At 42.1% G+C, this 27,630-nt stretch overlaps 1 protein-coding gene across 5 annotated transcripts in view; it reads left to right on the top strand.

Annotated features, from left to right (window-relative positions):
* pcdh7b (protocadherin 7b) overlaps positions 1-11,717 on the top strand; it is a 501,318-nt gene extending 489,601 nt beyond the window's left edge. The window contains exons 3-4 of one of the 5 annotated variants that reach the window (XM_068037056.1): positions 6,750-7,025; positions 9,124-11,717. In XM_068037056.1, coding sequence (XP_067893157.1) covers positions 6,750-7,025; positions 9,124-9,152 — 305 coding nt within the window. In that variant the 3' untranslated portion in view covers positions 9,153-11,717. Of the gene's footprint in view, positions 1-6,403; positions 6,433-6,749 lie in introns of all 5 variants that reach the window. The other 4 variants (XM_068037075.1, XM_068037046.1, XM_068037094.1 and 1 more) reach the window with 4 other exon arrangements.
* Positions 11,718-27,630: the final 15,913 nt, after the last annotated feature.

Raw genomic sequence — 27,630 nt, 5'->3', positions numbered from 1 at the left:
CTACAAGGCACAAGTCAGGAGTGTGATGGAATACTGTCCACTTGCTTGGATGCGTGCCATTCCAACATCACTCAGGAAGCTCAACACCATCCAGAACAAAGCAGCCCACTTGATTGACACCCCATCCACCACCTTCAACATTCACTCCCTTCACCACTAACGCACAGTGGCAGCAGTGTGTACCATACAAGATACACTGCAGCAACTCCTTCAACAGCACCTTCAAAACCTGCAACCTCTTCCACCTAGAAGGACAAGGGCAGCTGATGCATGGGAACACCACCACCTGCAAGTTGCCCTCCAAGTCACGTATCATCTTGACTTGGAAATATATTGCCATTCCTTCACTGACGCTGGATCAAAATCTTGAAACTCCCTCCCTAACAACACTGTGGGTGTACCGTACCTGATGGACTGCAGCGCTTCAAGAAGGCAGCTCACCACTGCTTTCTCAAGGGCAATTAGGGATGGGTAACAAATGCTGGCCTTGCCAGTGACACCCACAACCCATGAAAGAATATATAGATATAATTTCACAGAAGGACAATGCCTTACCTTAAACTATCTGGTTTGCTCAGAAATCTAGACCATGTGGAGTCTTCTGCAATCAAGGTTGCTGCAAGATAAAAAGAAACATATTTGTCACTTTTATTTAGTCTTATCCTCTTGTGTAGCTTAAGTTCTCCATTAGTGATTGACAAATAAAACCTATGCCATTCATTGCAGGTCTCAAATGTTGTATATGTATTTGATTTTATTCCAGCAAATTTGTCCCACAGATGCCATGTACCAGTGTTGCTATACACTCTAAAGCCCTATTCAGAATGATGGGATTTCAGGTCCTGGAGCTGTAGAACTGCTGGAACGCCCTTGAATTGCTGCTTAGCTGCTTCTTAGGTGTATGAAAAAATGCTGAAACTTTCAAATATGAAGCACATATAACAGTAATGACACTGAGCCCAGATCCACTGTAAGACTGTGCAAAAGATTTTTTTATCAGCAATGCAGAATATAATATTTTCATGATTGTGCTTGTTTTCTCTTTGCTATTGTTTTTATTTTGTAAATGATATGAAGTTTTATAAACTGTAATTTTGAAATCACATACAAAAGTATATTGCTGCCTGTATTAAATCATAGATACATTCACAAATGTCAAAGTGTGATGAGCTCATCAAAGTGCAAAAACGGTTTCAACAGATCAGATTTAGCCAATGGAGTTTATGTTACTTTCACCTTGAATTTTATTAATTTTTTTAAAAAGTAGAATTCATAGTGGAGTGAATTTCTTTTTTTTTGAAAAGCAATTAATCTTCATGGCTCCCTAAAATGCTAAAATGTTGTAAGTAATTTTTAATGAAATGTCATCTCACAGAAATGTTAGAATAAAAATACAGGGCCTCCCCAATGGTTCAGGTAATAACTGCACTGCTAGTCTGTCTCTGAGCCATACAGACGATCTTTCTTGCCAGAATGTACTAAGATAGCTGATCTAAACTGTGTGGCAGCAATGGCATTGCAATTGGCTTAACACCACTGGGATAAGGAGGGGGCATATCAGCCATTTTCCCACTTCTGATAGCTGTTCAGTGAATCCCACTGGAAAATACACATGGACAATGTGATGGTCAAATTGCCTATGGCCACTGTACGAGCTTAGCCATGAAGAATGGCGACTTGGACAAGGTATAGGAGGATAGCTGATTCCCATTGACCATACCCAAGTCTGAGCTACAGGGCTGGATTTTACATTGGGTAGACAGGAGCTGGCCACCGACTTAAAAGTCCGTGGCGAACCCGCTTCCACCTAGCCCGGGGATCCATCCCACACTTTTAGGGTACCCGGGCTTTAATTGTGCCGAGGCGGCACTTCCACCTGCTTGAGGGAGGAAGTCCCGCCTCACTGAGCGGGGTCGAGGACATGGAGCCAGGACTGCAGCTAAGTTTGGGTTGCTTCGTCAGGGTAATCAGTTGGGCCCCGGCGAGGCAAGGGTGGTTGTGTGGGGGGAAGGCGGCATCTTGGGTCCTGGGGGTCGTTGGGGAAGCGGGGGCGGGCCTTAATCGGGCACCCTGTGCCCAATTGTCTGGGCCACCTCCCACCTCCCCGGGGCACGGAGAGGCCCACAACTCTCACTGGGTGGCATTTCCTGGCCCCAGGACGCCTGCTTGCCACAGGTAAAATCCCTGTGGAGGCGGGCAAAGGCCCTTAAGTGGCCACGTAAGGGCCTTAATTGGCCTGGGGTGGGCAGTCCATTTTTCGCACCCCCCCCCCCCCCCGCCCTACGTAAAGTGGGGCAGAGGCGGGAGCGGGTTGAGACGGCCTCCTGGAGTCTCCCACTCAATTTTACGCCCCCCCCACCATCCGACTCACTGGGGTGGCATAACATTCTGACCACAGTGTCAAACATTTAATATGAGGATTCAAGGCTCACTTTGATGATTGATCAGCTTTTCAATGTCAGCTTGGCTCAGTTGGCAATATGAGAAAGTTGGGATTTCAAGCCTTAAAGTGAAATACTGTTGTCCGGTACCAAGGAGGGTTACATTGCTAGAGGTTCTGTCCTTCAGCTGAGATTGCAAATTCTGGTCCCTCCTGCATGTTCAAGAGGATGTTCAAGCTGTAATGGGAAGGTAGTGGTGTAAGAATTCTGGAAGAAAGGGATCAAATTAACATGGGCCTTGTATATCTGAACCACATCTGTGGAAGGGAAAAATAAAATATTGCAGTTATATTTGGCCAAAACCTACTTTGTATGCTGGAATTGTTTGTGTTCCTGGTCATTCTGCCATGTATCACTGAATAAAATCATCCCTGCATAATTTGAAACCCATTGAAAAATACTCAATTTCCAGTTTTCTTCACCACCCTCATCAACCCCACCCAACCCTACCCCAAGTTCTGAGACTATAATATATTGTTACTTTAGCCTGTGGAGAGTGGAAGCTCAATCAAGATTTGGTTTAACAAGCAGGAAATATTTTGATTCCCACTGTACTATGTGGAATTTGCAGGCCACACAGTTGATTCAAGGACTGATGGGGCTGACAGTCTTCAATATTTTTGTTATCTATCACTGGCAGAACCAAGCAACAGGAATTGCAGTTAAATCAGGATTTATAGGTGTTTTTGAAATAAGTCAGAAAGGCTTTCCACCAGTGAGAATCAGTTTTTACACAGGTCGATATCACTGGGTTTCATTTTCTGTCTGTCCTTGTAACCACAAACTCAGGCAAAATTGCACAGAAACGCAATTTTTCACTTGCGTAGAAATTGCTGCTACAACTGCAGTTTTTAAGCGGAAACAGGATTTGGGAGTGATCATTTTTCTCTAATTTATAGTGAAACATACTGAAGTTAGAAAGATTGAGGGCAAAATTTTAACCTGCAAGGGTGTGCACGGAGGGTTAAAACATCAAAAAATGCTGTCATGTCAGAAGCCTGACATGAGGCCATTCACCTCTGTATTTAACTGGTGCGCCTTTTGAAGGCATACAGGAATCTCGCATGGGTTGGTGGGTCTGTGAATTAAATATGTAAAAAGGCAATTGAAAGCACATTTAACCCTGCATTCTGGCTTTAACTACCAGCGCACAGGTTTCCCGAAGTCTCTAAAAACTCGCCAGGGTCAACCAGAGAGCACAGCAGTGATTGACTGGCTGGAAAGCCTTTAAATACTGAAACAGGACACCTGCTTCTTTGCCTAGGTGAAAGGCTTTTGCTCACAGGACTTATTCTGAGAGTGTGCTTTCACTGCTTTGAAGGTGATTTCCAACATTTTGGAGATCATTTCTGCTACCTTAGACTTTTCTCACTTTGATCTGCACTTCGCTGCTGTCTGCCTTCTCAATAGCATGGGAACAGCTTATGCAGCCCCACATTGGACCCCTGATGTGGAACAAGAGGAGCAGCACCACCCAATAGCACCAGGAGCATCAGGAACAACAGCAGCAGGTGCCTTCTCAGACCTTGCCACGCCACAAGTCAGAGGGGATGGGCGCAGAGCTCCAGTTTGAAGGAGGCAATATCTCCAGCATAGAGTATACAGACAGAGGATCCACTCTGTCAACATATTGGAGCAACAATGCCTCAGGAGGCTCAGACGTATGGCAGCTTGCTGCTGACATCTGCAGCCTCTTCCTGCTCCAGCTCCTGCATGATGCTTCAAGGACCTGTGGGAGATGAAAGACATGAATTAGAACTGACATGGGGAAAGCGTTCAAAGTTAGCGTTTATGCAGGTGATCATATTTCAGTTTGTGGTGACAGAAAATCAGCATGTGTGATTGTTATATGCCATGTGGCTATGAGGTATCTAATTCGTCATTAGGTATCTTTGAGACCCCTATCTCTACATTCGCCAATGCAAGGCATTCCACCATACTGCTGATCTCCAAGTCCTCCTGCTTGTCAGGGTGGCTCTCACTGGAGGGCCACCCCCCCTACTCCTCCCCCCACCCCTGGTTTTCTGCTTCTTTTGGGAGTTCTGTGCCCTCTTCTGCGAGGAGAGAAAGCGGAGAGTTATGAGTGTGAGTAATTGAATGTGTGGAGAGAATGAAATGACAACATTTGTAGAGGGTGACTATGAGGGTTGGGTGCAAGGTGACATTAAAATGAGGATGAGCGTGCATGTTGGTTGTTCCGATGGGAATGTGAGGAGTTGCCTCAAGAGTGTTGAGTGGAGCTGCAAGGTATGTTGGTCTGAGGAGTGCTGTGCGGGAGTATGCTGGGGAAGTCAAGGTGTGGGGGTTGGCACTTGATTGTGGCATGCTACTCACCTTTCCTACCCTGATGAGGCCATTGAACCTCTTGCGGCACTGTATCCAGCTATGAGGCACCAAGTGCTGTCTGTTCACTTCTTTAGCTACTTCCATCCACACCTGCTTGGTTTGCAAGGGTGGTCTCTTCCTCCTGTGCGCAGGGACAATCCCACTCTTTGGGCACTCACTGTCCGCAGCATGACCTCCAGGGAAGAGTCAGAAAACTGAGGCAGGGTTCCCCAGTTGCGAGTCCAGCATTATGCTTGTTCAGTGGCTACAGTGGAATCTGAAGTTGTGCTTGATTCCAACAACTCTACTCTGAAGTTACCTGAATTAAATATCTGCAAGCAGTGAAAGACCAACTCAACTCACTTTGGCATCATGCCTGCTGTGATATAACTGCTATGATATAGCCAATGTAATTGCATTATGACTTGCAAAATGTCTCAGTGTGAAGGAAATGTTTTTATTTCAGGGTGGCATTGTGTTTTCATAGCACAATTCAGAAAGCTGTGACTATTTGAACAAAATATATTTTTCCAAACAAGAAAACGTAATCAGAATGAAAATGTTTATTTTCATTTAATGTGTGATTATGCAACTGATATATAATATTCTACATTTTCTTTAAGTAGCTTACAAAATCTTAGCAGCTTTGGACAAAAGTCAGTGGTGGAAATTTTAACTTTCAGTAATGGTGTAAAATGGGTGCTATCAGATCAGCCACCTGTTATAAATCCCATCCAATTGAAAGGAAAACAGGTGTCTAATCTCATGGCCCAGTTTTTCTAGTCATGACGAAAGCAAGGGCACTTGCAGCTGACTTCAAAGAAAGCCTCGCTGAGAGATCTAGTGTTCCCTGTGGCGAGAACTTTAACTCTCTTGATGTGCAATTGATTATAGTGTTTTTTAACAGGGATTCCCAGCGTTGAGCTGCAGTGATATCATAAATCTGTCCAAACAGCCAATCACGTTAAAGAATTCTTACAGACAGCCAACAGGAAATGATAAACACTGATAACCAAATCATTTTTTAAAGATTTTTCAAGGAGCAAAATAAAGATTGAGAGATATACTTAGGGTTAAGATAGAAGCTAAAATATCATGAACAATTTTTTTAAAACTTATTTAAAAACCTAGTTTTAAAAAATCTAGTAATTAAACATAGTGGAGACATTTAACAATACTTGACAAATATAAAGCTATTTTTCAGGGCTAGATCAGTTGTTCAGCAGTAGTTATTACTCAGATCATCATTCAAAACCTAGTTACACCTCATTGAACTTTTTATGGGGTTTCCAACAGTGATATGAGAGTGGAAAAGTGGATGTTCTCGCCAAATCAAATGGTTTCGCTGAATGCTGGTCCTGTGGTGGGAGGGGGAGGGTCTACAGCACAGCCTGTGGCAGAGCAGTGAATGATAGTCCGCAACTTCAGGACCTCTGTGTTAACCAGCACTTGTGCTAAATCCTGAAATTGCGATCAGATTCAGAGAGATCATGATGGTGCACTCTAACAGTTTGTCGTCAAAAACCCCTCAAATTCTGAATATCGTTCATTTTGCACCATTGCCAAAAGTTAAAATTACCCTAGTAAGTTATAAAATTCCAACACGTCATTTTTATCGTGCTTTTTTTTATTTACAGGAATATGAAGCAACAGCATTTTAATTCAGGTAATTTTAGGAAAGTCATGAAACCTACAATTGTAACTAGAGTAAAATAACAAGGCACCCACTGAGATATATATTTAATGTTTACAAGTTACACACTCAGACTAGGAATTTACTAAGAGCTGTTCCCACTTCACCAGAAGTGCAATGGAAATGGTAAATGGGGTCTTTTCCACACATTACTGCAGTGGAGCAAGAACAGTTGAACTTCTTTAAAAATTCTCAAGCATCCACAGGAATCATGTACAAATCTCAACTTTGTATATGACTCATTGAAATAGTGTGCTTCGCCCATTAACAGGATTTTATTTTCTCCACAGATTCAAGGCCTTTGCCCGATGTAGCTTTGACAGGAAAATGTACACGGGAATGTGATGAATTTGGCCACTCTGACTCCTGTTGGATGCCAGTGCGCACCTCGCCAGAGAGAAGAAAAAAGAACCCACCCAAGCTTTCCACATTCATGCCTGTCACAGATCGAGGCAGTCAGGAGAAACTAGCTAATGGTACCCCTCAGATTATAGGTGATCGCAACCGAAACCTTCTCAACAAGAGGCTGACTTCATCATATGAGAACTTCAACACTGCTAGTTATGGTAAAAATGAGGAAGGCAATCCTGAAGATATACCCCTGACACAGACAGCAGATTTCAAGCCATCTTCTGTTTCGCAACTCACTAGAAGGGAAGTCTACCTGTGAGAAATCTGAGCATGATATTTCAAAAAAAAGTAACAAATTAGATACATAAATCAAAGAGAATTATAACATTGTGCAGGATATCCCATAAAGGGGACTACCAAAGAGATATGCTAATGTCTGCTGTTTCTGACTCCACATCTGGCATTTGACCATGGACTGCCTGACAGTTCTGTAAATTGTAGAAATCATTCCGGCTAGCCAATTACATGCATGCTGTAACCCCCCATGACACATGCACACCAACACACACTTAGACTGAATTTTATACATTAAAAGGTTGCAAGTGTATATAGGGGGATTATGTAATTAAAAGAGCACAGGAGTAGTACAGTATCAAGTCTCTTACGTAATGTAACTGTCTCATTGTTTTGAAGCATGATTTCAACTTCCAGGGTATGGATTACAATGTTTTTTGTGACATTTTCACTCAGAATCTAATGCTCAATTTGGATGATGGGTCAGTGTAGAATATTCGGAAATGTGTTACAATCAGAATACATTCAAATGGAGATGTTCCTGTTAACATTTGATGAACTGCTGCTGCTTCAGGTAGCCTGATGTATCTACTTAATGACTTTAGTTCTGACATCTTACAAGCCTTTTGGAGACATTGATGAAACAAGTCGACCCAAGGTTGGAGATGCAGAATGTACATTTTTTTTTCCAGTTTCAAGACTATAAAATTCATAGACCTGGTCAGAAGCCATGATAACATGTACCAGGCTGAAATAAAAAAAAACACCTGCAATGACTGGCCCCACTGTATAATAATGAGAAATCATTGTGCTCATCTACAACACCATTACATTATTGGAGCTGGCAAGAATAAGGACACAAAAATATTAATCACAGAGAAAGTTCCTGATCTGTGGGCCATGTAGAAAAAGCAATTGATATATTAATCAGGAGCGTCACTCTGTGAACCTAAACACAGACACAACTGTGATATAAAACATGAAGCCATGGCTTGTGAGAACATGGGTCAAAGACCCAAACAAGACCCAGGAGAAAACTTGCTGTAGGATGTTACTCTAGGGTTCTACTGTGAAAGCCAACACTATTCCAGTCCCAGGGAATACTCAATTGATTCACACAAGAGAAAGCACTGCAATACTGGATTGTTGCTTCAAAACTGTGCTGTTGTATAAGAAACAGGATGATTCAAGTTCTTGTATAAATAGATGATTCTGTACTTTTGCAAAAAGCTGTACAACATACCAGCCTATTGGTATACTGTTACATTAGTCTGGGATGTTTAAAATCTGATAATCTGCTCAGGAAAAACAGTAATGTTGGAAAACTCTGTTTTTCATATTTGATAATGCAAACATGCTGGACAACGTCAGTAGAGTGCATGTTATAGCTTTAGCAAAGGTGTAGCATTATCTAGGCCATGACCACCCTAAAGCATTACTACAGCACATTGTTGTGGTTAGTATAGTTTATTCAGTTCACTGAAATGTTTAGTGTTGTTAGTGGCGTTCGAGTTTTACCAAACAGGAATGCAGCTTTGACTAGCTAAAAATCCATAATGTTACAAGCAATGTGGATTTTCACTAGAGATTGTGTTCTTTGGGCTACAAGAGAATGAGTTGCAGGGGTGTACTGAATTGACTTAAAATATATACTTCAGGGTACTGGAAGTGTTGAAGAATCTTCACAGTAGTATTACATGGAGATATCAAAATATCAACCATTCTCTGAGATACACCAAACGAATATGAACGCATTCTGCTTAATCACAAAATATCATTATTTAAAGAGAGAAGATAATATAAAATAAAGTTCAAATGTATGAACTTCAAAGTGGCATGCAAGGTGAAACTTGATGTTGCTTTGGTAAATTTTGGATAAAATACAGCTTTTGGTAGAATACAATGCTTTTCATAATATGCATAGAGTTATTTAAAGTTGTAGCAGCTTAAATATTGATCAATTAATCAATAAATACTTGTTGCACCCTTTATTTACTTGATACCTGCTGTCTTTTACAGTTTTACTGCATCCTTTCCATGATGTTTAAGCCACTGGTTGGAATATTTCTTATAATACTTGGCACATGAATGATCTGATGTAATCCTCTGTATTCATGGTGAAAGCAGTGTTAAACAGTGGACAGCTGTGGTGTAAATACAATGCAAGGTCAGCTATTTGAACAGTCAGTTATAATTAAAGATATTTGTATTTGATTATTATTTGAATGTTCAAATTTCTGTTACACTTCTATTCAATAGTGAGGTACAAAGCTGCTCCTAGCGGTGCTGCTATGTAGATACAGTAAGTACTTGTTGTTAATGGATGTTCTCAGAAATTGCAAATATATACATAAGTATTTTTATTGCACGTTACAAAAAAACATTCACTAAATGCAAAGAAAGTTTTTTTTAATGATAACAACTGTAGCATTTTGTTTTCTTAACTGCAAATATGAAGGTAACCAACTCGGTTAGATTGTGTCCCTTCTATAGTATTTAGCTCCATATTCCCAGACAACACAAGCCACCGTGGTTGACTGGATTATTTTAATTATGTAACTTAGCCTCTCATTACAAATGACATACATAACAAGCACCATTCACAAAGAGTGGAAGCCACACCCTAGAAATGATTTTCACGTGTTTGACATGAAATATTAACATGTGCAAAGGATTCATGATTTATTTTGATTGAAGCATTTACATGAAGCAAAAGCATCCAGATTAAAACACCATTTTCAAGCAGAGTGAATGCAATCTATGAAACTGTGCCTTTTATACCGAGAGGTATAAATAACATTTGGTTTGGTGAGCTAGAGAAGGGATAATATTGTTGAAATTTTATGCAAGGCAGATTTGTGTCATCATTAGGAGTGCATTGGCTTTTCATATATATAAGAAATGTGATATGTAAAATCTAATATTTTCTAATATCAGATACAAGGCCATACAAAAAATCATTATAGGCATAACGAAAAATTGGTGTGGTGAATGATTTTTTTTCTCCTGGTCTACAGAATGTTACTTTAATGCTTAAATCAAAAGCAGTTATACATTCAGTTGGGTAATTGGCTTTTTCAAACCAGTGAAACTGTCAGTATCAACTTATATAATTATGTTGACTTTGATTAAAATGTTGTATGTTTGCACATGAAAAATCTAATTGAAAATAGGTTTTTATTTACATGCAAATGCTGCACATACTACAGTAACGTTTCTGACATTTACTTCTAAGCAATGGCCTCATTGCATACTGACTTATACCGAATCAAAGCAAGGCCATGTTTTGGTAAGTGCATCTGCTGCTTGTAGTTGAAGCATCAATGAGCTCACAGTGAAGAAAATAAAATCATTCTGGCCAATATGTTTTATGGTCTGACATAATGTCTGAATTTTTGAGTAGCAACATCTTTATTTTCCACATTGGAGAAAAAGCTGACTGAAAGTATACTCCAGGAAATGTAAGACTGTTCATGCAGTTTGTAGGTAGCACCAAGGAACACAGATTAGATTATAATATTCACAAACATTAGTATATTTTCCCAGTAGAACTTCTATGAAATAAAGATTGCCTCTGGTGCCCATTGTGATAATTAAAAAATGAAACTGCAATACTTAACCTGTCCCTGAGTATATGATTTAAAAAAAACAATTACCATCTTGGCAAAGAAATATAAACAGGGGATAGTTCTAAGCAAGAAATAGGTTTCATTTATTTTTGCAAAAATTCAGATATACAAATGATGTTCTAATTAAAAATAAAGCTGTCATAGAGTGAAATATATCCAGTTGACCTCTACTGTTAAAAAAAATTGAATACTCTTCTCATTTAAAGCAATACATTACCTTAGGCAATAGTTGAAGTGAACTATCATTTTACACACCTTGGGTATGCTTCCAGTCAGCATTCATGAGATTAAAGCACTTCCATTCAATGCTTTTCTGATCTGCTTGTAATAATAATCATGAACTATTGTGCTATGACTTGGGTGTTGATAGCAAAGCGGAGAACACTTTATCATCACTTACTTACTATGAGTCACTATGCACATAACTTTGTTGAACATGACTAAATATATTGAATGTCAGTCCACTTATGTTTATAAAATAATAAATATGATTTAATCATCATTGTACAGTTTACTATAAATAAAAAAAACTTGCCTTTTGTTATCTGCCAATTAACTCATAACATGTTGAAATTTTCTTGTAACCTTTTCTTTTTTTTGCATTCTGAGGCAAATTGTTGTGAATTTTTTCCTTTCTTCCTCCTACTCAGCCAACTTTTGTACATATACCTTTTAATACTGGCAGTAACGGCTCTGTAATATGTCATTAATTAGAGCAAGTTAAGCTTTCTGAGGTTGTTTTATTTTAAAAAAAGAATGATGTTATGCAAGAAATGTTCTGTGAGTTCTTGCCATTACCTTGCTCCTCCTCCACTTCCATGATATTTATATTGTTGATTTACAGAGTACACTTTGAAGGCTGTTAATGTAGTAGATAATTTGATGTCATGCTGCAACTGCAGCAGAAAAGCAGGATATGAAAGGTTAAAGCTAAGTTTTGTGCTGCAGTTAAATTCTGTCTCATTTCTCTGGTGCTTTGCAATAAAAAGTGAATCTGATTCTGTGACTGCATTTCAGTTTGTGCAACCCTTTTTTTTAACTTACCCAGTATTGACTGAACAAAAGCCTATTTTGTTAAAATAAATTATCACATGTACAAAAATACTGTACTGCTGTAAATCTGCAGTATCTCCAATGACAAGTTTGATCAAGGTTAATTTCATTAATTCACAAACATTCAAAAGGTGACATCTATGCAGCAATTCATTAAAGAAACTATCAGTTGAGGATGAAAAAACAATCTCCCAATTAAACCGAATTCCCAATACCCATCAGAAGGAGAATCAAAGTTTAACCCAGCAGCCTATTTCTATTTGGCACTTGAACAAAAAAAAAGAAATGAGATCCCAAAAGTAACGCAGATTTGGTGTAATACAGATTAGAGCCTGCACTGGTGTGATCCTTTCATCATTCAGTAGGTCACTACAGGTAACTAGTTAGACAAAAATATAAGTCGCATTAGTGTCTGTTTCTGTACAACTCTTAGATTCTCTGATTGGGAGTAATATTGACCTTGTGTGACAGTATAAAATGGGTGATGGCAAGTTGGCAGTCCCTTTTACATTTCTCCTGACTCCTATTTCCACTGAAATCATGAAAAATTGGGAGAGATATGATCAGATGCACCTGAACGTCAGAATGCCATATTATCGGCACCACACAACTACTGTGCACTTCACATGCCAGTGTAACACAGAAAAACTTGGAACTTGTGCATGGATTCCATACAAGGTTTATTTATGGGATATTAATGAATGGGAGGTCTTCATGATGGACCCAAAAGCTGAGCAATGGCAATAGCAATAGCATAAGCATTAATATAGGAAGGATGCTCCAAAGAGGCCTATTCCCTTCAGTTGAGTCACTGTTATCAAAAGATACATGCAATGTTTTAGCCTTGTTGGGCAAGTAATACTTTCTTTGCTAACTGTTATCAGAAGCTATTCGTGACCTCATTTCTATGCAGCTGTATTCCAATGGACATATCTCTCCATTTGCTGGTTTTTGAGGAGGTTCAGGGAAAGTATGTTGGATATTGCATTTCAATAACTACATTCAAACACATCTTTGCACCATTGCTTGTGTGCATGGCCGACACTTGCCTGCAAAATCTAAAGAACTAGACCACAATGGAACTATGCACATTCCAGAAATTAGACTAGCAAATCAACTTAAGCACAGGATATCCTCAATTGGTGTTTGGAAAGGTTCCATTTGTGTTGAACTTGTTTTATAGCAATCACAGCAATGCATTAGGAACCTAGGCCAGAATTTTACATTCCCCCAAAGTGTGGGATGGTGGGGGTTGGGGGGGAACGTAAAATGGAGCGGGATGCTCAGGGGGACCTTCCCAACCCGCTCCCGCCTCGGCCGCCACTTTATGCAGGGCGGCGGCGGCTGAGAACGACCCTCCCCACCCCAGTCCAATCAAGGCCCTTAAGATGCCAGCTAACGGCCACTTAAGGGCCTCCGCCCTCTGCCACAGGTATTTTACCCTTGGCTGGCAGGCAGCCCAGGCCCGAAGAAAAGCTGCTGTTAAATGTAGGGAGCTTTCAGACGGCCTGTGGGGGGGGGGGGGGTGGGCCTCCTGATCAGGCATCCTGTGCCCGATGGAGGTCTGCCCCCGATGACTCAACCACCCCAAAGTCCAACATGCCCCCAATCGACCACCCTTGCCTCACCTTGGCCCGACCGATTGCTCCCGGCGAGGCCCCAAAACCTACCCGTTCTCCGGGGCTCCCCAACATCTTCCATCTTCAGCTGGGTTGCAGTCCCAGCAGTGGCCACCACTCCTGGTGGCACTGCTGGGACAGAGAGCTGCCAGCCCACTGATTGGCCAGCAGCTACAGTAGGTGGGACTTCCTGCCTCAATGAGGTGGAGGTCCCACCTCAAACCAATTAAGGGCCTGGGGACAGCAAAATGCGGTCCGGATCCCCAGTCCAGGCGGAGGCGGGTTTGCTACCGACTTTTTAGTCGGTGGACGGCTCCTGTTCACCGAGGGTAAAATTCCGGCCCTAGAGGTTGTAATTTCAAGTCCTAGCCATGGCTGTTGTGAAACCTGAATTCAATAAGTCTGGTAAGCTATAAGCTGTTACCAAAATAATGACCAAGATTGCTGTAAAAACCCAACTATTCCATTAAAATAAAAGCAAAATACTGCAGATGCTGGAAATCTGAAATAAAAACAAAAAGTGCTGGAAAATACTCAGCAGGTCTGGCAGCATCTGTGGAGAGAGAAGCAAAGTTAACGTTTCAGGTCAGTGACCTTTCATCAGAACTGGATGACCCAGTTTTGATGAAAGGTCACTGACCTGAAACGTTAACTTTGCTTCTCTCTCCACAGATGCTGCCAGACATGCTGAGTATTTTCCAGCACTTTTTGTTTTTACTTCCAACTAATTCATTACCTTCCTTCAGGGAAGAGAACCTGTCTGCCTACCTGTGACTCGAATTCCACACTATTCTTCATGCATTAATTGAAGGAGCCTTGGAAAAGTTGTAAAATAAATCATCATCAGTGGTTTAAGAAGGCTATTGGAGCAGATTTAAAAAAAAACCTGTGCAGGCATGTGTGGGAGATCTCTGTCACATCTTCCAACTAGAAGTGCACACTTTCATAAAGCTGGTCACTGATGGATTGTTTGTTAGCCCAAGTGATTTAATCAATTTTACTCAACACTATAGCCAGTTTTACCAAGTGACAGGTTTCCTAAAGTGTAAGGCATAATCAATTGCACTTGTCAATTGATTGCATTCTCATCCTATATTCAACTGTCTCCATGGGTTAATCCCTTCCTCCAAATATATCCTTCCCCAGCTCCATTAAGCACCCCTCACTCTGCCCCACATTCTCTGTTCCTCTAATTCCAGCCTTATCTGTAAGCACCTCACACTTTGCTCTACCATTGGTGGCCATATCTTCAGAAAGCTAAGTCCCACCCTCTGGAATTCCTTCTCTGAACACCTCCATCTCTCTTATTTAAGACTTTCCTTCAAACCTAACTCTTTGACCAAGCTATTAGTCACCTTAATAAATCCTCTGTCTTTTCCTCACACCTTTGTGATTTGCTTTGGAACTCTTCTTTGTTCGATATGCTATAAAAATACAAGTTGTTATTGTGGTTGTCGTCTTGTGCTCATATGTGCTCCTGCCTCCAATGCAACTATACTCCTGAATAGAAGAGGCTACCACTCCATGAATATGCAGCTGGTTTATGACGATAGGAACACAATTATGCACATCAGTGCTTGTTACCCAGGCAGTTCCTATGATTTCTTCATCCTGCAGCATTCAACTCTGACAGCATCATTGGAAGGGCCAAGAGCACTACAGGGTATGGCCTATAACTTAAGACACCACTGTATCACCTGAAGAAAAAATCTGAAGGAAATTCTAAAGAGGCACGCATTTCCACCATGGTTCTGATGGAGTACACCTTCGGGCTCCTGAGAGAGGAACAAAAGCATTTTGCTCTTCTGTTTGAATAGCAGATGAGGCTTCATTTAAAAATCTCATCCTACAAATAGCATTTCATTTGCAGCAACACTTTCAGGACTGCACTCAGTTAACAGCATATATCTTGTGCTCACATTCTAGATAGGGATTTAAACCCACAACCTTCTGATTCAAAGACCGTCGACTGACTTAAGCTGACATCTTAACAATGTTAGCCCTAAATTTCCACAGGGGTTGTCTCAATCTGTTTTCAGCCGTTAATGCAATTTCTCTCAGGGTTTCATTGATCTCCTTTCAAAATTACAGTAGTGAGCAGGACACCACTTGCAGAAATTAATTCCCAAACATTTTATATAACTCTTAAGTAGCTGCAGAAAATTGCATCAATTAAAAGGGGGTATGTTCTTTCTACTAATAAAAGATTGCACATCTGATTTGAGTGCATCTCAAAGAACCTTCACTAAACAAATACCAGTGGTAGTTTCCTACTTGCACTTACCTGATAATTGGTAAGAAGATATTAAAGAACTGTAAAAATCATTGCTTAACTCTGCAATTGAATAGAAATTCTAATTAAAATTATTGAGGTTATCTCCATTGGAGACAGACTCCAGATGTTTTCAGTCAAATATATTTCTTCCAAAGGAACATTTTCTGAACAGTTAGAAACAGGTAGCACTCTAGGTTAGGCCAGAATCATGGCCAAACCTTCCTTCTCAATCTTGGCACTGGTCATAACAGCCATCTATTTAGTCCAATAGGCTAGAATTATGGAGACTGGTGAGTCTCTTGGGATAGTAGACTGCGAAATGCTTTTATAGATTTTAGATGGTAGAGGTGAATTGTGTTTGCTCAGAAGTCTCAATGTGATCAATGAACAGAACCAATGTTGTTCACTACAACAACTCTGACAGTCACTGCAACGCTCCTTCATGTTCCATATGTTCCACAAGTAGTAAAAACTGCAGTGGACCAGCAGACCTCATCTTACAGTATGTTTCATTGCTGACAGCCAGATATGACCATCATGATATTTCCTACGATAGACATTTTCTTTTCAAGCAATGTGATTGATTGGATTTAGTGGAACATGCTGGTTCGTTGGTCGTACACGCTGTCACGAAAACGTGCTTTATGCCGAATAATGATTTTTAATTCACCGACTGGAAAATTGAATTGACTATTTCTTTAAAAACCATAGATTAAAAGGTGACTCAATGCTGGAAGCTAAAGATGGCTACCCCAATTTGCATCGCTGTACTTTCCACATTCCAATGCATTGAGATGGAGATAGCATATCTGCACAGACCCATCAACGACAATGACCTACCGAAACTGAGTGAACCACCTATCCTGTTCCCTTTAGCAAGGCATCAAGGCCATTACCTGAGATATTCGACTGGTAGAGATGAACCACTCAAACCTAATCACTCGAATAATGGGACCCTAGCTGTGAGACTGGCATTTCTAGACATGGGCTAATTAAGTTACAAGAAGGAATACACTAGTAACCACCATGCTTGTTTCACTGGGCCACAGTCATGTGACAGACCCACCCTTCATGTGCTTAAGCCGGTGTTTTCTCTGCAGTAAGGGGACAAGCAGCTAGACACTGATGAGAGAAGACCCGAGTGGGGTCCCTCCTTCCTTTTTCTCTCTCCAATATACCTTGCAAGCTTTGAAAACCAGTTTGCTGACTGTGACTACCCAGTGACACCCCTGCTGCAAACAGAGACTTCTTGAAGAAAATCAACTGCACTGCTGTCTCCAGGAGAACCACTGAATTAGCTGTCCACATCTTCAAAATGTAAGCCTCAGGACCACCAAAGGAAGGTTGAACAACCACAAAATTCAGCCTGAAGCCAGCTGAAGTCACCAACTCCACAGACTATACCCCTTTTATACCTTTGGACTCTAATTTGACCAATCTATTCTTCCCCACTCTGCAGTCTATTTGTGTGTGTGTGTGTGTGTGTTTGAATTTTGAATGTGTGTGTGCATGTGAAAGTTGGGCCGTAGTTTATTATTTTACTTAGATTGGTTTAAGAACAATAAAGCTAACCTTTTCCTTTGTGAAACTCAAGAAAACCTGTTCGATTGGTTCTTTTTATGATTAGAGTGTGTAAACAGTTAAGCAGTCATTGAATTGGCAAGTATATCCTTTTCAAAAAAGAAGTACACCTGTTGCAGTCAACCAAGGAGAGGGGAAAAAAAGGGATCCATTTGACCCCTCCTCACCTGGTTGTAACAGCGCGTAGAAGAAGCGGCCATGATTTTGAGGCACTGACCTCATTAACATCAGGCCAGCGAGGTGCAGGCTGCAAAATAGGCATCCTGATTCAGCTCACCAGATTAAAGCTGGTCAATCTGCGGCCACCTCATCTGGCATCAGAGGGGTGTATGGGTCCAAGGGCAGCAGTGGACCAGATTATATGTGGGATCCAGAGAAACAGGAGTGCTTTTCTAAGCACGACAAAAAATATTTCAAACTTACCTTTGTTGAGCCTCTTCAGCTCGAATGACTATGGAAATGATCAGAGCGTGGACCATGCACAATCTGATTATTTCTAACTTAACATAGTGACCACAATTTGCAGATTGAAATAAACTAACTGTCTGTAACTGGTAAGCAGTAGGCCCCATTAAAAATGATGCAGACCACATTGTCGACTTCGTTTTTGGGATTGTTACCACCCCATTAATGCCAGGTGAAACAATTTAAAATCAACAACAATATGTTTTAGTTTAAGATTTAGGATCTTGGAGAAAAAGTAAGAGTCCTGTTGTTTAAGAAACAAAGTCTGCAAGATTAAGCTCCATACCACTGTTGGTTTAGGAGCCACAGGAGCTCAGAGATAAAACAAATGGCAGGGGTCCGCTCCTGACAACTTCCTATGTGGCCCGCACTAGTCACCATGTTACGAAGATTGATAGTGCAGGTGTTCTGTGCGCACACTGGAAGCATGCAGATTGGGCAGATCGTGATGTCAGTGAGCACCTCATGCTGATTTGGAGTATGAGCCACCATTTTGGACCTCACAGGTCCTGTTAACACCCTCTCTTCAACAAACACAACTGAATATGTGTTTAATTACATGAGGGACCCCACTAAGCACTATTTAAAGGAATCAGAATGTATCTTTCAGATGAAATGTTCTTGACTTTAATTTGTTGCTGCAGATTTAGTGGAAGTGATGTGTTGTTGGAGGAGTTTGCATAGGTTCATTGAGTCAGAAGAAGGTGGTGATTGAGCTTTTGAAGAAGTAGTGTGGTTTTGAAAGGCCTCTGAGCAGAAGATTCTTCATCATGGGGGCTATAATTGCAGTTCCTCTTTGGCTGTAATATTACTTGGAGATGGAGCAGAATCATACGATCAAACAAACATACGAATTTGGAGCAGGGGTAGGCCACTCGGCCTCTCAAGCCTGCTCCACTATTCAATGAGCTCATGGCTGATCTGATTGTAAACTCAACCCCACATTCCCACTTACCTCCAATAACCTTTCATCGCGGGCCTTAAAAATATTCAAAGACTCTGCTTCCACTGCCTTTTGAGGAAGAGAGTTCTAAAGACTCAACACTCTCTGAGAAAAAAAAATCTCCCCAAGTCTATCTTAAATGGGCGACCCCTTATTTTTAAACAGTGACCCCTTGTTCAATATTCTCCCACAAGGGGAAACATCCTTTCCACAGCCACCCTGTCAAGACCACTCAGCATCTTATACGTTTCAATCACGTCACCTCTTACTCTTCTAAACTCCAGCGGAAACAAGCCTATCTTTCCTCATAAGACAACCTGCCCATTCCAGGTTTTAGTCTAGTAAACCTTCTCTGAACTGCTTCCAACGTATTTACATCCTTCCTTTAATAAGTACACAGTGCTCCAGATGTGATCTCACCAATGCCCTGTATAACTGAAGCATAACCTCCCGACTTTTGTATTCAAGTCCCCTCACAATAAACAATAACATTCTATTAGCTTTCCAAATTACGTGCTGTACCTGCATACTAACCTTTTGCAATTCATGCACTAGGACACCCAGATCCCTCTGCATCTCAGAGCTCTGCAATCTCTCACCATTTAGATAATATGCTTCCTGCCAAAATGGACAATTTCACATTTTCCCAAATTATACTCCGTTTGCCATATTTTTGCCCACTCACTTAACCTATCTATATCCTTTGTAGCCTCCTTATGTCCTCTTCACAACTTACCTTTCTACCTATCTTTGTGTCATCAGCAAATTTAGCAATCATACCTTCAGTCCCTTCAGCCAAATCATTGATATAAATTGTAAAAAGTTGAGGCCTCAGCACTGATCCCTGCGGCACACCACTCGTTACATCTTGCCAACCAGAAAATGACCCATTTCTGCCTACTCTCTGTTTCCTGTTAGCTAACCAATCTTCTATCCATGCCAATATCTTATCCCCTACACCATGAGCTTTTATTTTCTGCAATCGCCTTTGATGTGGCACCTTATCAAAAGCCTTCTGGAAATCTAAGTACAGTACATCCACCGGTTCCCCTTTATCCACAGCATATGTTACTTCATCAAAGAACAAAGAACAGTACAGCACAGAAACAGGCCATTCGGCCCTCCAAGCCTGCGCCGATCTTGATGCCTGCCTAAACTAAAACCTTCTGCACTTCCGGGGACTGTATCCCTCTATTCCTGTCCTATTCATGTATTTATCAAGATGCCTCTTAAACGTCGCTATCGTACCTGCTTCCACCACCTCCCCCGGGTGCAAGTTCCAGGCACTCACCACCCTCTGTGTAAAGAACTTGCCTCGCACATCCCCTCTAAACTTTGCCCCTCTCACCTTAAACCTATGTCCCCTAGTAACTGACTCTTCCACCCTGGGAAAAAGCTTCTGACTATCCACTCTGTCTATGCCGCTCATAACTTTGTAAACCTCTATCGTGTCGCCCCTCCACCTCCGTCGTTCCAGTGAAAACAATCCGCGTTTATCCAACCTCTCCTCATAGCTAATGCCCTCCAGACCAGGCAATATCCTGGTAAACCTCTTCTGTACCCTCTCCAAAGCCTCCACGTCCTTTTGGTAGTGTGGCGACCAGAATTGCATGCAATATTCTAAGTGTGGCCTAACTAAGGTTCTGTACAGCTGCAACATGACTTGCCAATTTTTATACTCTATGCCCCGACCGATGAAAGCAAGCATGCCGTATGCCTTCTTGACTACCTTATCCACCTGCGTTGCCGCTTTCAGTGACCTGTGGACCTGTACGCCCAGATCTCTCTGCCTGTCAATACTCCGAAGGGTTCTGCCATTTACTGTGTACTTCCCACCTGCATTAGACCTTCCAAAATGCATTACCTCACATTTGTCCAGATTAAACTCCATCTGCCATTTCTCCGCCCAAGTCTCCAACCAATCTATATCCTGCTGTATCCTCTGACAATCCTCATCAATATCCGCAACTCCACCAACCTTTGTGTCGTCCGCAAACTAATCAGACCAGCTACATTTTCCTCCAAATCATTTATGTATACTACAAACAGCAAAGGTCCCAGCAGTGATCCCTGTGGAACACCACTAGTCACATCCTCCATTCAGGAAAAGCACCCTTCCACTGCTACCCTCTGTCTTCTATGACTGAGCCAGTTCTGTATCTATCTTGCCAGCTCACCTCTGATCCCGTGTGACTTCACCTTTTGTACCAGTCTGCCATGAGGGACCTTGTCAAAGGCTTTACTGAAGTCCATATAGATAACATCCTTCCTTCATCAATCATCTTTGTCACTTCCTCAAAAAACTCAATCAAATTAGTGAGACACAACCTCCCCTTCACAAAACCATGCTGCCTCTCGCTAATAAGTTCATTTGTTTCCAAATGGGAGTAAATCCTGTCCCGAAGAATCCTCTCTAATAATTTCTCTACCACTGACGTAAGGCTCACCGGCCTATAATTTCCTGGATTATCCTTGCTACCCTTCTTAAACAAAGGAACAACATTGGCTATTCTCCTGTCCTCTGGGACCTCACCTGTAGCCAATGAGGATGCAAAGATTTCTGTCAAGTTCCCAGCAATTTCTTCCCTTGCCTCCCTTAGTATTCTGGGGTAGATCCCATTAGGCCCTGGGGACTTATCTACCTTAATGCTTTGCAAGACACCCAACACCTAATCCTTTTTGATAATGAGATGTCTGAGACTATCTACACTCCTTTCCCTAGGCTCATCTACCACCAAGTCCTTCTCTTTAATGAATACTGATGCGAAGTACTCATTTAGTACCTCGCCCATTTTCTCTGGCTCCACACATAGATTCCCTTCTCTGTCCTTAAGTGGGCCAACCCTTTCCCTAGTTACCCTCTTGCTCTTTATATATGTATAAAAAGCCTTGGGATTATCCTTAATCCTGTTTACCAATGACTTTTCATGACCCCTTTTAGCCCTCCTGACTCCTTGCTTACTCCAACAAATTGCTTAAACATGATCCTTTTCACAAAACCATGTTGACTCTGCCTGATTACCTTGAATCTTCCTTAAGTGCCCTGCTATAACATCTTTAACAATAGCTTTTAACATTTTCCCTAAGACAGATGTTAAGCTAACTGGCCTGTAGTTTCCTGCTTTCTGTCTCCCTCCCTTTTTGAATAAAGGAGTTACATTCACTATTTTCCAATCCAATGGCACCTTACCCGAATCTAGGGAATTTTGGAAAATTAAAACCAATGCATCAACTATCTCACTAGTCACTTCTTTTAAGACCCTAGGATGAAGTCCATCAGGACCCAGGGACTTGTCAGCCCGCAGCTCCAACAATTTGCTCAGTTCCTGATTTACAACTATTTCTGGGATCTTACTTGTATCCTCTATAGTGAAGACCAATGCAAAATACCTGTCCAATTCATCTGCCATCTCCCTTTTTTCCATTATTAATTCGCCAGACTCACTTTACATATGAACATCCGAACACATGAATTAGGAGGAGAAGTAGGCCATTTGGCCCCCCGCCAGCCGGCTTTGCCATTCAATAAGATCATGGCTGATCTGTTTGTGTCTCGAATTCCACACTCCCATCTGCACCAATAATCTTTGATTTCCGTGCCTAGCAAGAATCTATCTACCTCCGCCTTAAAAATATTCAATGACCCCACCTCCACCATCTTCTGAGGCAGAGAGTTCCAAAGTCACACAACCCTCTGAGAGAAAAACATTCTCTTCATCTCTGCCCTAAAAGGGTGACCCCTAATTTTAAAACAGTGCCCCCTAGTTCTGGACTCACCCACAAAAGGAAGCATCCTTTCCACATCCACTTTGTCAAGACCGTTCAGGATCTTATAAACTTCGATCAAGTCTCCCCTCACTCTTCTAAGCTCCAGTGAAAACAAGCCCAGTCTGTCCAACCTTTTCTCATAAGACAACCTGCTCATTCCAGGTATCAATCTAGGAAACCTCCTCTGAGCCGCCTCCAATGCATTTACATCCTTCCTTAAATAAGGAGACCAAAACTGCACACAGTATTCGAGATATGGTCTCACCAATGCCCTGTATAACTGAACCATAACGTCCTTACTTTTATTTTCAATTCCTCTCGTAATAAAGAATAGCATTCCATTAGCCTTCTTTATGACTTGTTGTACCTGCATACTACATTTTTTGACTCATGCACTAGAATACCTAGATCCCTCTGCACCTCGGAGTTCTGCAGTCGTTCTCCATTTAAGTAATACTCTACTTTTTTATTCTTCCTGCCAAAGTGAACAACTTCACATTTTCCCACATTATACTCCATCTGCCATATTTTTGCCCACTCACTCAACCTATCTATATCAGTCTGCAACCCCCTTGTGTCCTCTTCACAACATACGTTTGTACCTATCTTTGTGTCATCTGCAAATTTAGCTACCATGCCATTGCTCCTCTCATCTAAGTCACTGATATAAATTGTAAAAAGTTGAGACTCCAGCACAAACCTCTCGACTCGTAACATTCTGCCAATCAGAAAATGGCCCATTTATGCATACTCTCTGTTTTCTGCCAGCCAGCCAATCTTCTATCCATGCTAATATGTTACCCCCGACGCCATGAGCTCTTACTTTGCGCAATAATCTTTTATGTGGCACCTTGCCAAATGCCTTTTGGAAAATTCAAGTACAGTATGCCAATGGGCTCCCCTTTATCCACAGTGCATGTTACTCCATCAAAGAACTCCAATAAATTGGTTAGACATGTTTTCCCTTTCACAAAACCATGCTGACTATTCCCGATTATCTTGAGTTTTTCTAAGTGTGCAGCAATAGCCGCCTTAATGATCGATTCTCACACCTTCCCCATGATAGCTATCAAGCTAACTGGCCTATAGTTACCTGTTTTCTGTCTCCACTGCAACTCCCCCCCCCCCCCCCCCCACCAACTTCTTGAATAGAGAGGTCATATCTGCTACTATACAATCTGAAATTTTGAAAAATTAACACCACGCTTCTACTACCCCATTAGACACCTCTCTTAAGACCCTAGGATGAAGTCCATCAGAACCCAAGGACTTGTCAGCCCGCAGCTCCATCAGTTTGCTCAATACAGCTTCCCTGGTGATTGCAATTTCACCAAGTTCCTCTCTTCCTTCCACCTCCTGATTTACAGCTATTACTGGAATGTCTTTTGTATCCTCTGTAGTGAAGACAGAAGCAAAATATCTGTTCATTTCATCTGCCATTTCCTTATTATCTACTATTAATTTCCCATTCTCACTCTTTAGAGAACCAACACTCACTTTACTTACTCTTTTCCTTTTAAATACCTGTAGAAACACTTGCTATCTGTTTTTACATTTCTAGCTAGCTTCCTCTCATACTCTTGAGTTCTGATGAAGGGTCACTGACCTGAAATGTCAACTCTGCTTCTCTCTCCACAGATGCTGCCAGACCTGCTGAGTATTTCCAGCATTTCTTGTTTTTATTTCAGACTTCCAGCATCTGCAGTATTTTGCTTTTATCCTCTCATAATCTAATTTATTTCTCCTGATTAACCTTTTAGTTATTCTCTGCTGCTCTTTATATTCTGACTTTCTATAGGACCAGCGCAGTTTGTTAATTCTTTTCTTTTTTAAATAACTATAGATATTCTTGCTATCTGTTTTTATATTTCTAGCTAGTTTTGCTTTTTATTATATTCTGTCCAATCTTCTGACCTGCCACCCATCTTTGCGCAATTATATGTTTTTTTCTTTAAGTTTGATACCATCTTTAACGTTTTTAGTTAACCACAGATGGTGGGTCCACCCCTTGGAATTTTTCTTTCTCATTGGAATGTATCTGTTCTGTGTATTCTGAAATATCCCCTTAAATGTCTGCCACTGCATCTCTATTGGCCTATCCCTTAACCTACTTTGCCAGTTCACTTTAGCTAGCTCTGTTTTCATGCCCTCATAATTGTCCTTATTTAAGTTTGAAATGCTAGTCTTAGACCCACTCTTCTCTCACTCAAACTGAATGTAAATTTCAATCATATTATGATCGCTGCTGCCTCGCGGCACCTTCACTATGAGGTCATTAATTAATCCTATCTCATTGCACAGTACCAGATCTAGTATAACCTACTCTGTGGTTGGCTCCAGAACGTGATGTTATAAGAAACTATCCCAAAAATATTCCATGAACTCCTCATCCAGGCTACCTTTGCCCATCTGATTTTTCCAATCTATATGTCGATTAACATCCCCCATAATTATCGCCGTACCTTTCTGACAAGCTCCCATTATTTCTTCCTTTATACCCCATTCTACCATGTGGTTACCATTAGGGGGCCTGTACACCACTCCCACAAGTGACTTCTTACTTTTATCATTTCTCATCTCTACCCAAACTGCTTCTACATCCTGGTTTCCTCAACTTATGTCATCCCTCTCCATTGTGCTAATACCATTATTAATTAACAGAGCAACCCCTCCACTTTTTCCTAGTTTCCTGTCCTTCCTAAATATCATGTACCCTTCAATATTTAGGTCCCAATCTATGTCATCCTGCAGCCATGTCTCTGTAAGGGCTATCAGATCATACTGATTTATTTCTATATGTTAGTAAGAGTCATCATCAAGGTGAAGCTGATTGCAGGTGGGAGAAGGAGGTGTGTTCTCAACAGAAAGTCATACCCACCTAGGGTCTTCAGAGATCTCGTCTACCTTTCCATCTCACCCAGGAGCATATTTGCAGGAGTTGTGCTTCAACAAGGAGGTGGTCACTGAACTGTGTCACCTTCTTGAACCAGAACTGCAGCTGCAAAGTAGAATGAAGACAGTCTTGTCATTAGCTGTCAAGGTTACCATGGTCCTCAATTTCTATGCCTCAGAATTCATCCAGACTGGAGCCGGCAACATTGCCAACCCTCCTCAGTTTACTGTGCATCACTCCATTCAGGAGGTCACCAATGACATGTACAAATGTAGAAGGGAGTTCATTGGCCCAGATTTTGTAATCAGCAGCAAAGCAAGGATGCTCGCTGTTGACCTCAAAGAAAGCTGCTCTGAGAAATCGAGCAATCTCTGTAGCAAGAACTTTAACTCTCCTGACATATTTGTAGCGTAGTTTAATGGGGATTCCCTGTGTTGAGCTGCAGTGCTGTCATCAATCTGTCCAAGGAGCCAATCACATTAAAGAATTCCTCGGGCTGAATTTGTGGCCAGGCCGCAGGTCCCGACATCGGGACTAGAAGCGGGTGCTGCTTCCCTTCGAGCATTGAGTGGCTGTCCTCACACAATCCTATGGCAGCCACTCAGTTAAAACTGCAGAGGCATAGGGGCCATCCACTTACACTGCAGAGGTGGGAAGTGAGACAGCATAGGTGGCATTAACTGATACCATGGCAGGTGCTGGCACCATCTTTAAAGGGCTGTCAGCCCTGAATTCACTGCTGCCTTCCAGCCAGGAGCTGCAGCCTGCCTTCCGGCCAGGAGTTACTGCCTGCCTTTCGGCCAGGAGTTACTGCCTGCCTTCCAGCCAGGAATTACAGCCTGCCTTTCGGCCAGAAGTTACAGCCTGCCTTCTAGCCAGGAGTTACTGCCTGCCTTCCAACCAGGAGCTACAGCCTGCCTTCCAACCAGGAGCTACAGCCTGCCTTCCGGCCAGGAGCTACTGCCTGCCTTTCAGCCAGAAGTTACAGCCTGCCTTCCAGCCAGGAATTACAGCCTGCCTTCCAGGTGATCAGAGTGGAAACCTACAGGCACAATGGCAGATGGAAGATCAAGGTTCAGTGATGTCTCCCTGCAGGTTGTCCTCCAGACTGCCAGGGCGAGGCAGGAGGTCCTCTTCCCTAGGGACAGGAGGAGGAGACTGGCCCACCTTACCAACAAGCCTGGAGGGAGATCACAGAAGAGGTCATCAGCTGTGGGGTCACCCAAAGATCCTGGATCCAGTGCCGCAAGCGTGTCAATTACCATTTGGACTGTCAAAGTGAGCACGAAATACTTCTTTTCCTTTTGGGGCTTGCATGTGGCAATGTGAGAGAATGTGCTTGGTGGAGAGGAAGTGACCTCTCAGTTGGTGGCAATGGGATTAGGCAGTAGTATATGCTGCCAGAAGCATGGTGAAAGGTCTGTCATTTGTGACTCCCATAAGGTCCCTCGAGAATGGTTGCATGCAGGAGGCATTCATGTGCCTCCATCATGGACCATTGAGCTGCCACCAGCATAGGTATTGTACTTGTCTCCATGGGAAACTAACTGTTCATTTTGTGCTTGCAAGACAGTACAGCACATAACACAAACGAAAGGGTCAAGACCAGCAAAGGGGTGCTGTATCTATACATTCTGACTGCCATGGAGGAGGCGGCCTTGGAACTGGGAGGGTAGCAGGGCAGCCACTCTATCGCTGATGACGAATCAGGAGTGCCCATGCAAGAGAGTGAGTGAACGAGTGCAGGGCACAAAGGGGCATCTGGCACATACAAGGCATAGTGTTCATGCCTCCACTACTAGACACGTGGAGCTCCACATTAGAGATAGTTGGGATGATGCAATGGGAAGCCCTTAACCCTTCAATCTATCTGTTATCACATGCAGGTCAGGAATATGTCAAAAAGCCGGCAGCTGGAGAGAGTAGGGTCAGCAGGCCACCTCTGAGGAGGAGAAGGGGATCTCAGAGGGTGCACCGTCACATCATTCCCCCACAGCCTCCACCAATGCAGATGCAGTGCAGGGTGAGCGCCTTGTAGGAGCACTCATAAGAGAGGTAAGAAGAGCATCTAGCTGCTCTTGGGGTTCACGGGTGTAAACAGTATGTAGATGTTAAGCCTCACATTTGTTGTGCCATGTAATAAAGCATTCATGTATTGTTGCTGCACCTCCTTTCAATTCTTGCTGTCCTTTAGGACTTCATTTACAGCCTGGCTCCCTCAATGGACTTGAAACAATGGAATAAGCCACATGCAGTCAGCGCTTCAGCCTTACCGCTGTGCAAAGTGCACCTGGGCTTTG

The sequence above is a fragment of the Heterodontus francisci genome, chromosome 1, assembly GCF_036365525.1.
Source record: "Heterodontus francisci isolate sHetFra1 chromosome 1, sHetFra1.hap1, whole genome shotgun sequence".
Taxonomy (NCBI): Eukaryota; Metazoa; Chordata; class Chondrichthyes; order Heterodontiformes; family Heterodontidae; genus Heterodontus; species Heterodontus francisci.
The sequence above is the reverse complement of the archived record's forward strand: the minus strand, read 5'-3'. Positions and strand labels throughout refer to the sequence as shown.